Genomic DNA, 12376 nt, shown 5'->3' with positions numbered 1-12376 from the left:
TCATACATTGAAACAAAAAAAAAGCATGATTTATTGCAACTGCACTGATACATCTTAATCATTCAATCATTCTCAAAAACATTAAATACTAAAAATACTCAGCATGTAATAAATATTACCATTATCAATGCAATAGTAAAATGCATTTTCAGCAATAAATTTATATTAGCACTGACTTTAAACATGGTTATTAAATAATATATTCCTTGCCTTGATTCTTTTGTGACTACAAGTCAACAAAAATGGTTTCATACATCAACAATTTCACCTGAATGTGCATTTGAGTGCAAATATTCTGTTTGAGCTCCTCCAACTTCACCTTCCATTCCAAATCGCCGTCGGCAACGACGCGCCGTCACCTGAAGAACTTGTCGATGGTGTTGTGCGGCCCAAGACCTTTCGCCTTTTTAGAGGGTCCATATAAAGGACAGTCTCTTCTGGGCGTGACAAGAGCAAGCAAAAAAATAAATAAAAATACACAACCATAATTGTAAATATATCTGGATTGCAAAAATAAGCAACAATAGAAGGAAGGAAGGAAATTTGGTACCTTTTGCTTTTACCTCTACCGGTTTGCCTCGGAGGGGGAACGCCTCTGTCTGTGAACACAGCCACTCAAAAACTCATTTTCTCTTCTTGAAACAAAGAACAAAAATAGCCCGAGAACTCGTGCACTTACAGCACCTTGTTAGAAGCATAAAGAGTCCAATTTTTGTGAGATAAGACCGTTTCAGAGGAAAACTGCGGTGCCCAGATTTGGTTCGTTTTGGACAACAAAAAGGTGAGAAAGTCATTTGGACGATTCCGAAACTGGGACAAAGGAATGCACGCGGGGTGAAATAAGATGTCTTTTTTTTTCCGTGGAAATCAATACGAGCGGCTCACATCAATGCGGCTCGCTGTGAATAAGAAGGTCAAAGGCCACAGCATCCTTACAAGGAGATGGACCGCGTTTTTACAACAACAGGATGGATGTTTTCAAGTGTTTTCATTCCATTCAATTCACGTTTGTGGTTTCAAAACTACAAATTAAAAAATAAAAAAAATTAACTGCAAGTTGTGTGTGTCTCTGGTCATCTGCATAATTTGTTTCTAGCTTTGTGGCCAACAGGCCTAAATTTAGATTTCACACTAACACACACTGCAAAATACACACTACTCAATCACGATTGGGAAACAATGCATTATATTATGAATTATTTGAAAAAATAGCGTGCAAAGTTAATTAATGTTTTACACTTTCAACAGTTTGTGCCTCAAACAAAACCATTCACTGTATTTCCATCCATCTATTTTCTCTACCGCTGATACTCAACGTTAAGGCCTGAGCAATATGGATTTATTGACGTGGATGCCAATAATGGGCAGAGAAAAATTCCGATCACTGATTAATCGGCTGACAAATATATCGAGCTCGTGCGCGTGACGTCGCCATTTTCACGGCGCCATATTGCCTTTTAATGGGCAGAACTCGGGTCAAAAATTATTATTTTGAAAAGGGTTGAAAGTGGAAGGTAAAAATGTCTGACCGAGGAACTGGACGTGCCTTCATTCATCTTTGCAAAAGCCAACATCAAAAATGGATTTCATTTGACTGACGACAGAAAGAACAAGAACTCGCCTGTTACATCATTGCTCTTTGCCACCTCGACAACAAGGGGTGATGTTCCCATCTCGTGCAGCACTTCCCGGTTCAGGCAGAGGTCAACGTGGCGATTGAAGACGGCGAGGTCATTTGTGTCCTGGGTCAGCTGACACACCGGGCAGACGAGGACGGTACCTTCGTTGTGGCGCGCCCGAGGCTGATGCGAGGTCAGCGTTCCCTCGTCACCGTTGATCAATTGTGCCGTGTGATGTCCATCATTTGCCAACTTGTGTTTGTTTCTCTCTCCTTTATTATTTACTTGGTCGTTCTGCGCCTCACTGTCTTTATAGTCCTTGATGAAATCTGACTTTAACTCCAAAATATGGAGCTCTCCTTTACTCAGGCACTGGTCGATATGGCCGTTGAAAACATTCAAATCATCGGTGCTGACCCGGTTGAAACACACGGGACAGGTGAGGCAGTTTAACGCTGCGCTTGATGTTGACGCTTGAGGTTCTGAGAAGCGAACGCCATCACTTTCCAAAAGATGTGATGGAGCACGTTTTGGCCCCGCGCCCTTGGTTGGTGACTCCGCCCCTCTTTGTTCATCATCATCATCATCATCATCCCTGAGTGGAACTACAGATGCCGTCTCCTTATTTGGTCGCTCTTGGAGCTGCAGTCGCTTGGCGTAAGCTTTTTGAAAGAAAGACAGCTGAGGTCTATCAGCGGGTGGGTCATCCAGCAATTCCTTTTTCTTTATCTCCCAAGGAACCTCTTTAGTCGGACGTGTCTGTTCTGTGGAAGGACGGGAAGGGAGATGACTCCCATCAAACTGGTGACAAACTTCCTGGGTGGAGCCTTGGCCTTGGTCTGCCTTGTCTGATTGGAGGAAACCAACGATGCTCTTCTGCAGGGGCTTTTTATCATTCGGGTCCACAAAGGCAGAGATGCGAACACCTACGCGCGAAGACATTGCATGAATAGCAAAGAATGATTCCAATGTCCAGCCGTTTCTTCTCTATTTTATCACTATTTTCATCATATTAATATTTTGTGGTAACAGTTTGGAGGATGTGCCCACATGTTGATGTAAAAAAAGAATAAATTGGGGGAGTGTAAAATACACAGGGCGGCACAGTGGGTCAGATGGAAAGTGTTGGCCTCACAGTTCTGAGGTCCCGGGTTCAATCCCGGACCCGCATGTGTGCACTTTGCACGCTCTCCCCGTGCCTGCGTGGGTTTTTTCTGGGCACTCCTGTTTCCTCCCACATCCCAAAATCGTCCATCCATCCATTTTCTTTGTCGCTTATCCTCGCGAGAGTCGTGGGGAGTGCTGGAGCTTATTGCAGCTGTCAACAGGCAGGAGGCAAGGTACACCCTGAACTGGTTGCCGGCCAATTGCAGCGCACATAGGGACAAACAGCCACACTCACGATCACACCTAGGGGCAATTTAGAGTGTCCAATTAATGTTGCATGCTTTTTGTGATGTGGGAGGAACGTGGAGTGCCCGGAGAAAACCCACGCAGGCACGAGGAGAACATGCAAACTCCGATGAATCGGGGCCGGGATCGAACCCGGGTCCTCAGAACTGTGAGCCCAACACTTTACCAGCTGATCCACCGTGCCGCCCATTCCAAAAACATGCCAAATTAATTGGACATTCTAAATTGCCCGTAGGTGCGATTGTGAGTGTGGCTGTTTGTCTCGATGTGCCCTGCAATTGGCTGGCAACCAGTTCAGGGTGTGCCCTGCCTCCTGCCTGTTGACAGCTGGGATAGGCTCCAGTATTCCCTGCGACCCTTGTGAGGATAAGCGGCAAAGAAAAGGAATGAATGGACGGATGGAAAATACAGTTGGAAGATGAAAGGTCAAATCAGATTTCATCCTAATTGAACTGAGATTGGTTATTTGGTAAGAATTTGAACATGAAAAGTTTGAAACAAAGCGGTACAGATCTCTATCTTATCTCATCAACTGAATAACAACGGCACAAAAATTGCTTTCAAAACAGAATCTCGGAATACTCTAGTTTGCATTTTAGACAGAAATATCAGTTTGACATGACAAAGTCTATTTAACTTATGAGGATAAATTAAATCATACGGCTTCAAACTGAATTTCCCGCATTACTAGAAGCTGTGTCGTTGCATGAAATTTAATCTTTATCTGATTCAGATAACAGAGAAGGCACCAATTTGAATTGAAGGTGAAAAACACTTGGCGTGGTGACACAAATGAAATCGAGTGTGCGAAAAGTTATCAATCCGGCCGGATGTGATCTAGATTGCAAATGGGGTCGCAATTTACCATGAAAAATTAATTTCAACATATTTCTACACACATCAGCGTTGAACAACATATGCACATCTGGTTGCAGCTTCCGTTAAATGTAATCCACAAATCCCATTTCACAAGATTACTGGATTATATTTGAAGATTATCTTGTAATTTGTTGTGCTGACGTAGGATTTGATCACATTTTCCCTCCTCTGGAGCCAGAAGAAATTATGAATATAACTTTCCCACTGTTTAACTATTGTAGTCCTTGATCACTGAAATGGTGGTCTTTGCTGTCAGAGGGCTTTTGTATGGCAATGTGTAATTAATTACCCATGAGCCTCAGTCTGAGTGGCTGAGGACTTTCGTTCTCTGTTTCCGTTTTAAGAAGGTCTTTGGCCGCAGCAAAGATCTCATCGGCGGTGGCGACGGCGCAGGGTAGCGTCAATGCCCTGGTTTTCACCTCAAAGTTGACATTCTTCAGCTTCAGTGTGATGTTTTTACCCTTTGCGAGAGTTAACAGAACACAGTTTATAGCAATATCACTCATTCACATTTGAAAAATGTACGGGTGTGGTAAGTCATGCCCGCAGATATAAAGTTACAGGTGTGGTCCACCAGTCATGCCATCAGATATAAAGTTGGGAGTGTGATTAGGGATGGAATCTCAAGACCTTAAAATAATTTACTGAGATGTTATACCAAAGTACAGTATGTAGTTGTTACCTAATACCATAATTATAATTTATTGACAGACTGAGACAAACATTTTTAAAGAGGTCAATAGACATTCAATTTCAAAACTAAATATTCATATAATCTAATCATTTTATGCCATCGTGTTGCATTGTTATAATCTCGCATAATTTACGGCGCTATCTATTGTCAATCCACTGATGAAAGCGAGCAGTAGATGATTTATATCTTCCTCAATCATGTAGAGGGGAAAAGTTTTCAACTTTAGCATTTAGATACGGACAGACTATTCCAACATTAGAACTTAAATCAAGTCCAAGTAAATCACAATCTCATACTTATTATAGTTAAATACTGAAACATTACCTATGTTATATCCCAGAAACGTCTTCAATGTAACTCAGGGGTGCCCAAATTTTTTCCCACAAGATCTACTTTTTAACCAGACAGGCTCTCGCAATCAACCGGCGGGGCAGTGGAGGCCGATGGGGGGGTGCACGCGAACATCGCCGCAACCGCAGTAGATAGGAGGCCGGATTGCTGGAACGCGCCTTTATGTGCGTGCGCTCGACATATTGGCCACACCTGAATCAAGCAATGAGGTGGATGATAGTCGAATGTCTTATTTTTTTGGTGGGGGGGACATCATCACACGATCAACCAAAACTGGCTCGCGATCGACGCATTCAGCACCCCTGCTGTAACTGAATTTCCTTTGACATGGCTCGTGATGTTGATGACTTTCGACGTAAATGCGCTCACAGTACGTGAAGCAGCTCGGAACATGCGCTTTTGGCATCACTTCTGTACATGCTCAGTACGGTTAACTTACATTTCCTGTTTCCGGGTGAATACTGATTGTTTAGCATCAGGCTTGTTTTGTTACCAACGTTCATGAAATAAATTAATGTCAAGACCACACAAAATAAGCGACGTCTTTCATATCTATTTTTTTCTACTTGTAACAAATTTTACACGCGGGATTTTTCGAGCTCGACTGTGCAGATTTACGAGTGCGGTGGCGCGCGAGCGTGATCGCGCTCGACAAATGTGAGTGACTGCAATATAGTTATTACACACACACACTTTGACAGCAACGTAATGCTCCCTGGGAGACATTTTTAAGTCTTGACAGTGACCCCCGCTGTTTTTTTTTTTTTTTTGATGGCCATCCATTTCTTATGGCTATCAAGAGCACATCATGACCCAGGCAGAGGGTTGATGACCAAACATTCAACCCTTCCTTTATCCATTTAAGTCGGAAAGAAATTGCTAAGCGCACTCAAGTACACATCCATTAAATCAATTGGACTCTTAAAATATTCTATAATTGTAAATTAATGAAGTCTTTCATGTGTCTTTTTTTATACTTAGTGAAATGTCGGTGTAATAATGTTCTCCAAATAAAATGAGCTCCTCGGACAAGCTTTACCTTGAGATCTTCTTTCTTCAAGTCTTGTGCTAAGTCTTCACAAAGTTCTCTGCATACATACAGCTGCTCTTCAGGCCTGCTGAGTTCTTTAAATGTTCTGTACATTGTATTAAAGGAAGAAGACAGTGCGACAAAAAGTGCAAAAATGGATTTCATTACTCATTTATTGTGAAAAACATACCTCTCTGTGCTCATACTTTTCCTTCCTTCGTTCCTGCGTGGAAGCAAAGTGGGTAATTTCTTGCCCAAGTCATTTGTCAACTGGAGCCTTCAAGTGGGCTGGAAAGGTGGCTTTATTACCTTACAATGTACGTGGAGCCCAGACCCAGGGAAACCTGCATGAAGTGATGCCAGGCTGTCTCCGAGAACAACAATGACAACATCGCCATCTGCTGGCCCAGATGAGCACAGCTGCTGATGTCCAGAGCTTTCAGCATCTTCTCGCTCACCTTCCCGATGCCCGAAACCTGCGGACACAAACAACCATGAAATTAAATATTCTTGCAGCATAACTACATTCCAACATCTTCATAAAAAATATATCCCAGTGCTGTGTTCTGTTTTATCAAAAGTAAAAGGCAGTGTACTTTGCGAACTGGGAGGTCCTGGATGAAGTCCATGACAGCCTCTCTGGTGGATGCAAGTCTGTACTGTCCGTTGGGCTTGTTCTTGTCACTGCATACCTTGGCCAGCATCATATTTGGAGCAATGCCTGGAGAACAAAGGGTCATAAATATCAGAATATTCAAAGAATATTTACTAATACATAACATGAAGATAATAACTACGTCTGAGCAAATAAACGGACTTTATGCTTGATGTCAGCAAATGTGAGACTTAGAGATGATCAAAAGCGGGTTTTTCCTGTGACGGTTTCTCTTGAGCGGGCCATTACGGCTGAAAACAGAAGCAATGGAAATGTTTGGCGAAAAAAGATTTCTGTTTTTATTTTAAACTATTGTCAAATTTATGCTAAGAAGGGATATGGCAAAAATGTAAGTAAAAGCAGTTAAAATATATATATATATATATTTTTTTTTTTAATGCAATTTTGGTGGAAACTGTCACTTTCCTACGCAGATTCTGACAAAAAAAAAAAAAGGCTTGTAGCCAATGTTCCCTCGAAGCTGCGCAACTGTGCATTTGCGCACTTGTCGCGCACTCAGCGCAGAGGTAAACAGATCCAGCGCAGTGAACTACACGACAGCACACTGCCTCTCATAAAGAGCTGCTGCTCGGCCACACTGGGCCACACACTCTACTTCCTCGTTTACCTGACACCGCCCCCCTCCATTTTAAAGGGGTACACTCATAATTGCAAACACTGGGGTATGTGAATAATTGAAGAAAAAGTGGTGAAATTGGATGAGATTTTTGGGGGTTTTTTTTGGGAGTGAAACATGTCTGGTCTGAAGCCAAAGTAGAAAGTGCAGGATGAGATGGTGTATGATAAAATTCTACCTTTCACAGCCTGATTGAGGATCAAAGCACAGACGATACATTGCAAAAAAAGGTAATTCTGTATTTTAAATATAGGAGGCAACATAACATTAACGCTAAAACTGTTTGTGAGCATCGTTCAGCTTTCAACATGCATTGCGAAAGATATTCTACAAGCAATAATTCAGTTTTACACCAAGACAAACAGACGGAGCTATCATTATGGGTTGAAAAAAAATGAAACAAACTTGGAAGCGACATTTCAAATTTATAGTTGATAGCTGGCCTGGTATGTATTTGTATTGTAATGTATTTTTTTTTTTGGTTGTTGGCATTTTCGGTGTAAGTTTGCAAAAACACAAAATTGTTCTAAAAAAATGTTCTGATGGGAATGTCATCTGAACCTTTTAATGAGGCACGTGACGTCAAAGGATTACACGTCCGATGTTGCTCACAGTGGTCAAAGGGTGCACTCACGGGTTTAGTGTGTTTGCTCACACGTAAAAAATTTGAGGGAACATTGCTTGTAGCTTGTAATAAGAAGCATGTAAAAATGACCAGAGAAGCTTGCCAGCAAATTGTTTCCCCTTACCTCGCTTTAATGTCGCTGCTACCTGTATTCAAATGGTAGGTTGTTCTACTTTAGTTGACCCTTAGTGAATGTTATTATTCATTCCTTAACTTCAAAAGTGAAACATCAAGCAGCTTTTGAAGGCTCCACCTTGCATATTTAAGGCTGAGCTTCTTCCTACCTGCACTGGCAGTCAACGTGGTCTTCTGCTCAATGCGGAAGCGCATTTCCCTCACAGCCTCTTCGACACAGGTACCAAAAACCTCGGAGGCTTTCCCACTTGCGGCGGCTTCAGAACTGGAACTCGGGCTGTCCTCGAACAGCACAGGGGAGAACCCTTTCACCTCTGATTCCTCTTGGTGCTCAGACTGCTCGACACCTTCAAACAATATTAAATATTGAGTGCATTTTCATATACCGTAATTTCCGGCCGACAGAGCGGACCTAATTATAAGCCTCACCCAGTACATTTGTAAAGGAAAATCCACTTGGTACATACATAAGCCGCACCTGTGTAAAAGCCGCAAGTGCTCAAATTGAAACACAAGATATTTACAAAGAAAGACGGTACACAGAAAGAGTTTTAAAAGTTTTAATACCTTAGCTTAACTTAACATAGCAATAACACGGTAGCACGGAACAGGGCTGGTAAAAAAAGCAAAAAAACATACCAATGTAAAAAAAAATAATAATCATACTCGGCAGCTACACATATCAACATGGCAGAACAGCACTAACAGGGCCGGTAAAAAAAAAAAACAACCTAAATCACTGAGACACGGCAGTAACACAGCAGCAACACGCTAGCCCAGCGCTAACAGGGCCAGATAAAAAAAAAAAAAACCATACCGGTAAAAATCACTGAGACACGGCAGTAACACAGCAGCAACATGATAGCACAGCACTAATGCTAGCGCAGCGCTAACAGGGCCGGTTAAAAAAAAAAAATAGTGAAAGTCACTCCCTCAGCACATATATTCCACCGGTTTCACTCTTACATTTTCTGCTCGAGTGCCCCTTTGTGGTCGTTAGAAAAAAAGATGCACAAATTAGTCGCATCACCGCATAAGCTGCAGGGTTGAAAGCGTGTGAAAAAAGTCGCGGCTTAATTAATTACGGTACTTGTTAGAAGATAAGTCATACCTGTATTCGTGCTGGTGGATCTGTAGCGATGCGTTCGTGAGGCCTCTGGCCAGCTCTTCCTTAGTTCCAGGTGTTCCGTAAAGTCCAGATAGGCTTCGTCCAGACTCACAGGCTGGAACTGAGGATCATAGTCTGCAAATATCTCCCTGATCTAACAAAAGAGACCCAGAAACCAATGAGCCAATGCTTTAGACTGGCCTGCGTTTACTTTGTTGCTGAGAGTCACTCTCACCTCATTGCTCACTGATTTGTATTTATCAAAGTTGCATGGAACGATGACTAAGTGGGGACAAAGTTTTTTGCCGATAAATCCTGGCATGGCTGCCCGAACGCCGTATTTCCTGGCGTGGTAGTTGGATGTGGACTGCAAAAGCACAGGTGAGAAGTATTGTAAGTCAACCATCTCAAAAAGAAGAAAAAAAAAGGATGCTTTAAATCAGGGGTGTCAAACTCATTTTTCTCAGGGGCCACATTGTTGTTCCGTTTTCCCTCAGGGGGCCGTTACGACTGTGGAACAAAAATATTGAATCATCTCATCATATTCACATGATCAATTTATGGACTAGTTTTGGAATCAGAAATCAAGGGTAATGGGTTTTTCAGCTATTCAGGTTTGGTAACACAAAAATGCTTACAATATCTCAACTTTATCATTTATGCTCATGACAATTTGAAATTTTGGAACAGATTTTTACATGGAATCATGGAAATCGACACTCTAGATCTGGCTTTGCGGGCCACATAAAATCATGCAGCAGGCCAGATTTGCCCCCCCCCCCGGCATTGAGTTTGACACCTGTGCTTTAAATGATGATTGATAAATTGCAAAATTTCATGACATCCTATAAGAGAGTTAAAAAAAAATCTTGACACAGATATTGCTCAATTTTGATCAACCCAGTTAATGTTTTTGTTATTTTTCTCTTCTACACCACTGTAAACAATCATATTAATGAATGAATAGAGCACATGACAATCAAAACCAAGGATTAGGATCATTGTAAAGACAGAATTTTCAATACAAGTGTTAAAATTATTGGATCTCATATTTTGAGTCAGAGCAATGCCTGTGTCAGAGCTCTAATATTTTTGCTACCCGTTCAAAACCAAACTACGACAAAGACCAGTAATAATCACGTCAATAAAATCCACGCTGTTAAATTATTACCTCCGGCGGTGTCAACAAGTTATCTTTGTAAGGGCAGAGTTTGTCTCATGGACGAGAACCAAATGAAGTGGCCAGTGAGTGGAAACGATAAGATAAATATTCTTTTGACTGACCAACATGCTCATGGATCCGACAGCCATGGGCTTGTCCTTGAGGTCGGGACAGTCTCTCATCTCCACCGCAGCATAGAACGCGTCCATGTCCACGTGCACGATCACGCGGCTTAGATCACGACTCCTCTCCAGTTCAGAGGCCATCCTCTCAACCTATTGAGAGGACGTGGATGGAATGTAACTCTGATGTGCTCAAATCTTTAAAGTATTTACAGTGGAATACCTGAACTTGGGCTTTCTTTAACTGCTGGTCTGTGATGTGTGCTTTTTGCAGCATCATTTTCTCAATGCGCTGGTTCACCTGATGCTCTCTCTTGAGCTCGTTCTCATAAAACTTGGATCCCTTGAAGTGAAGGGCAAGGACAGCATGAGTGAGATCTATTATGACAACTTTGATAGTACAACGTTTAAGGACTGTATATCACTGTATTGAGGATATGAGATTTTTACACATGGCTGGACACAATCTTTAAAAGCAGAATTCTCATTTTCAAAAGAGGCCACGGCACCGTAATAAAACATTTGTACTTCACTACACACTGTGGATTACGACTCCGGATATTGTTGGATCGGAGGCTCGTAAGAGATTCAAAACAACTGAGTTTCTATAGTAACTACCTTCGATGACTCCATGATAATCTTGTTGATTTTGTCTCTGTCGAGACCCTCCATACCAGCTTTGTTGTCGTTGAGGGCCATTCTGGAAAGGAACCCTTCTGCTTTATTAGCCGCGGTGCCATTTTCCATCTTGATGATCTGATCCGTGATGTGCAAATGTGATTTTCCTTGCTCCAACGATAACAATAACAATAACTTCCAGTCTTATCGTTAGCTACGTACACCATAGTCAGCGTATGTGTTGAGTTACTGTATACCCTATAGTGCCATTTTAAATCCAATGGGTGTAATCAATCCAAAGGCAAAATAACTACATAAAATATAACTGTCAAACGCCCAACCAATGACGTAACGGCCAACATTAATAGATAAAAATAGAAATAGAGACGCAATTCTTCTTGAGCGGCACTTCCGCATTCGTTCGTCATTTACGGAAATACGAATTTTATTTCCGGTGGAAATTTTCGTTTTAATTCATGGTTGTGTGGCTGCATTAAAGCAAAAATTGTGGCCTGTGTCAGTTTCATTTTGTGTTACGAATAAAATTCGTAAATGGATACATAAATTCGCGTTGCTTTTATTAAATTTACCAACGTAACATTTTTACACTTGTGGATGTATTATATTTTGGTACTATATTTCCGGAAAGTCACTTCGTTTGGTTCTCATAATTCTTTCTCAAAAATGATGTATGCATTAAACGTCACATCAAAATTCTGTGTGCAACGCTTGAAACGACGATACTTAACGTCACTTTCAGATGGACTTTGAAGAGGTCATCTGACGTTAACTTTATTGTATTTTTTTTTTTACTCTGGGATGTAATACAAGAATACTACTTCAAACCAAACCATATCCAATTACCGTATTGATAAAATGAAAATTTGTGTCAAAAAATTGTAGCTTCGGCATGTTAATAAATACAAATGGAAATTTAAAAAAAAAAAAAAGATTGATCAGCAGCACTGTATGAATTGACTGCCTAGTATTTTTTTACTCTGGGGTAAAATACAAGAATACTTTTTCAAACCGAACCATATCCAATTACCGTATTGATAAAAATAAAAAATTGTGTCCAATTGTAGCTTCGGTATGTTAATAAATAGAAATGGAAATTTAAAAAAAAATGATTGATCAGCAGCGCTGTATGAATTGACTGCCTAGTATTTTTTACTCTGGGATATAATACAAGAATACTACTTCAAACCGAACCATATCCAATTGCCGGATTGATAAAAATAAAAAATTGTGTCAAATTGTAGCTTCGGTATGTTAATAAATAGAAATGGAAATTTAAAAAAAATGATTGATGAGCAGCGCTGTATGAA

General features: G+C 41.1%; 1 protein-coding gene across 2 annotated transcripts; it reads right to left on the bottom strand.

Moving 5' to 3' along the window:
* Positions 1-31: 31 nt before the first annotated feature.
* polk (polymerase (DNA directed) kappa) lies at positions 32-11495 on the bottom strand. 2 transcript variants are annotated; one of them, XM_061816030.1, is made up of 14 exons: positions 11049-11495; positions 10654-10773; positions 10431-10583; positions 9382-9513; positions 9150-9300; positions 8188-8385; positions 6583-6707; positions 6296-6462; positions 6177-6209; positions 5996-6092; positions 4201-4372; positions 1622-2545; positions 551-599; positions 32-437 (listed from the first exon to the last, which is right to left on the bottom strand). In XM_061816030.1, exons 1-14 carry the CDS (start codon positions 11175-11177, stop codon positions 356-358), a joined length of 2532 nt encoding a protein of 843 aa, XP_061672014.1. In that variant the 5' UTR covers positions 11178-11495; the 3' UTR covers positions 32-355. The 2 variants fall into 2 exon arrangements, with proteins under 2 accessions (XP_061672014.1, XP_061672013.1); XM_061816029.1 differs by lacking the exon at positions 1622-2545.
* Between the last annotated feature and the right edge of the window lie 881 nt (positions 11496-12376).

Source organism: Syngnathoides biaculeatus, chromosome 4, assembly GCF_019802595.1.
Source record: "Syngnathoides biaculeatus isolate LvHL_M chromosome 4, ASM1980259v1, whole genome shotgun sequence".
NCBI lineage: Eukaryota > Metazoa > Chordata > Actinopteri > Syngnathiformes > Syngnathidae > Syngnathoides > Syngnathoides biaculeatus.
The sequence above is the reverse complement of the archived record's forward strand: the minus strand, read 5'-3'. Positions and strand labels throughout refer to the sequence as shown.

Bases quoted from the DNA above. Each gene is read 5' to 3' on its own strand.
- polk (XM_061816030.1), bottom strand. From the start codon at position 11,177: ATGGAAAATGGCACCGCGGCTAATAAAGCAGAAGGGTTCCTTTCCAGA. The intron at 10,774-11,048 runs GTAGTTACTATA...CTTCACTTCAAG, and splicing joins TTATCATGGAGTCATCGAAG to GGATCCAAGTTTTATGAGAA. The intron at 6,093-6,176 runs GTATGTTTTTCA...TACAATGTACAG, and splicing joins AAAAGTATGAGCACAGAGAG to AACATTTAAAGAACTCAGCA.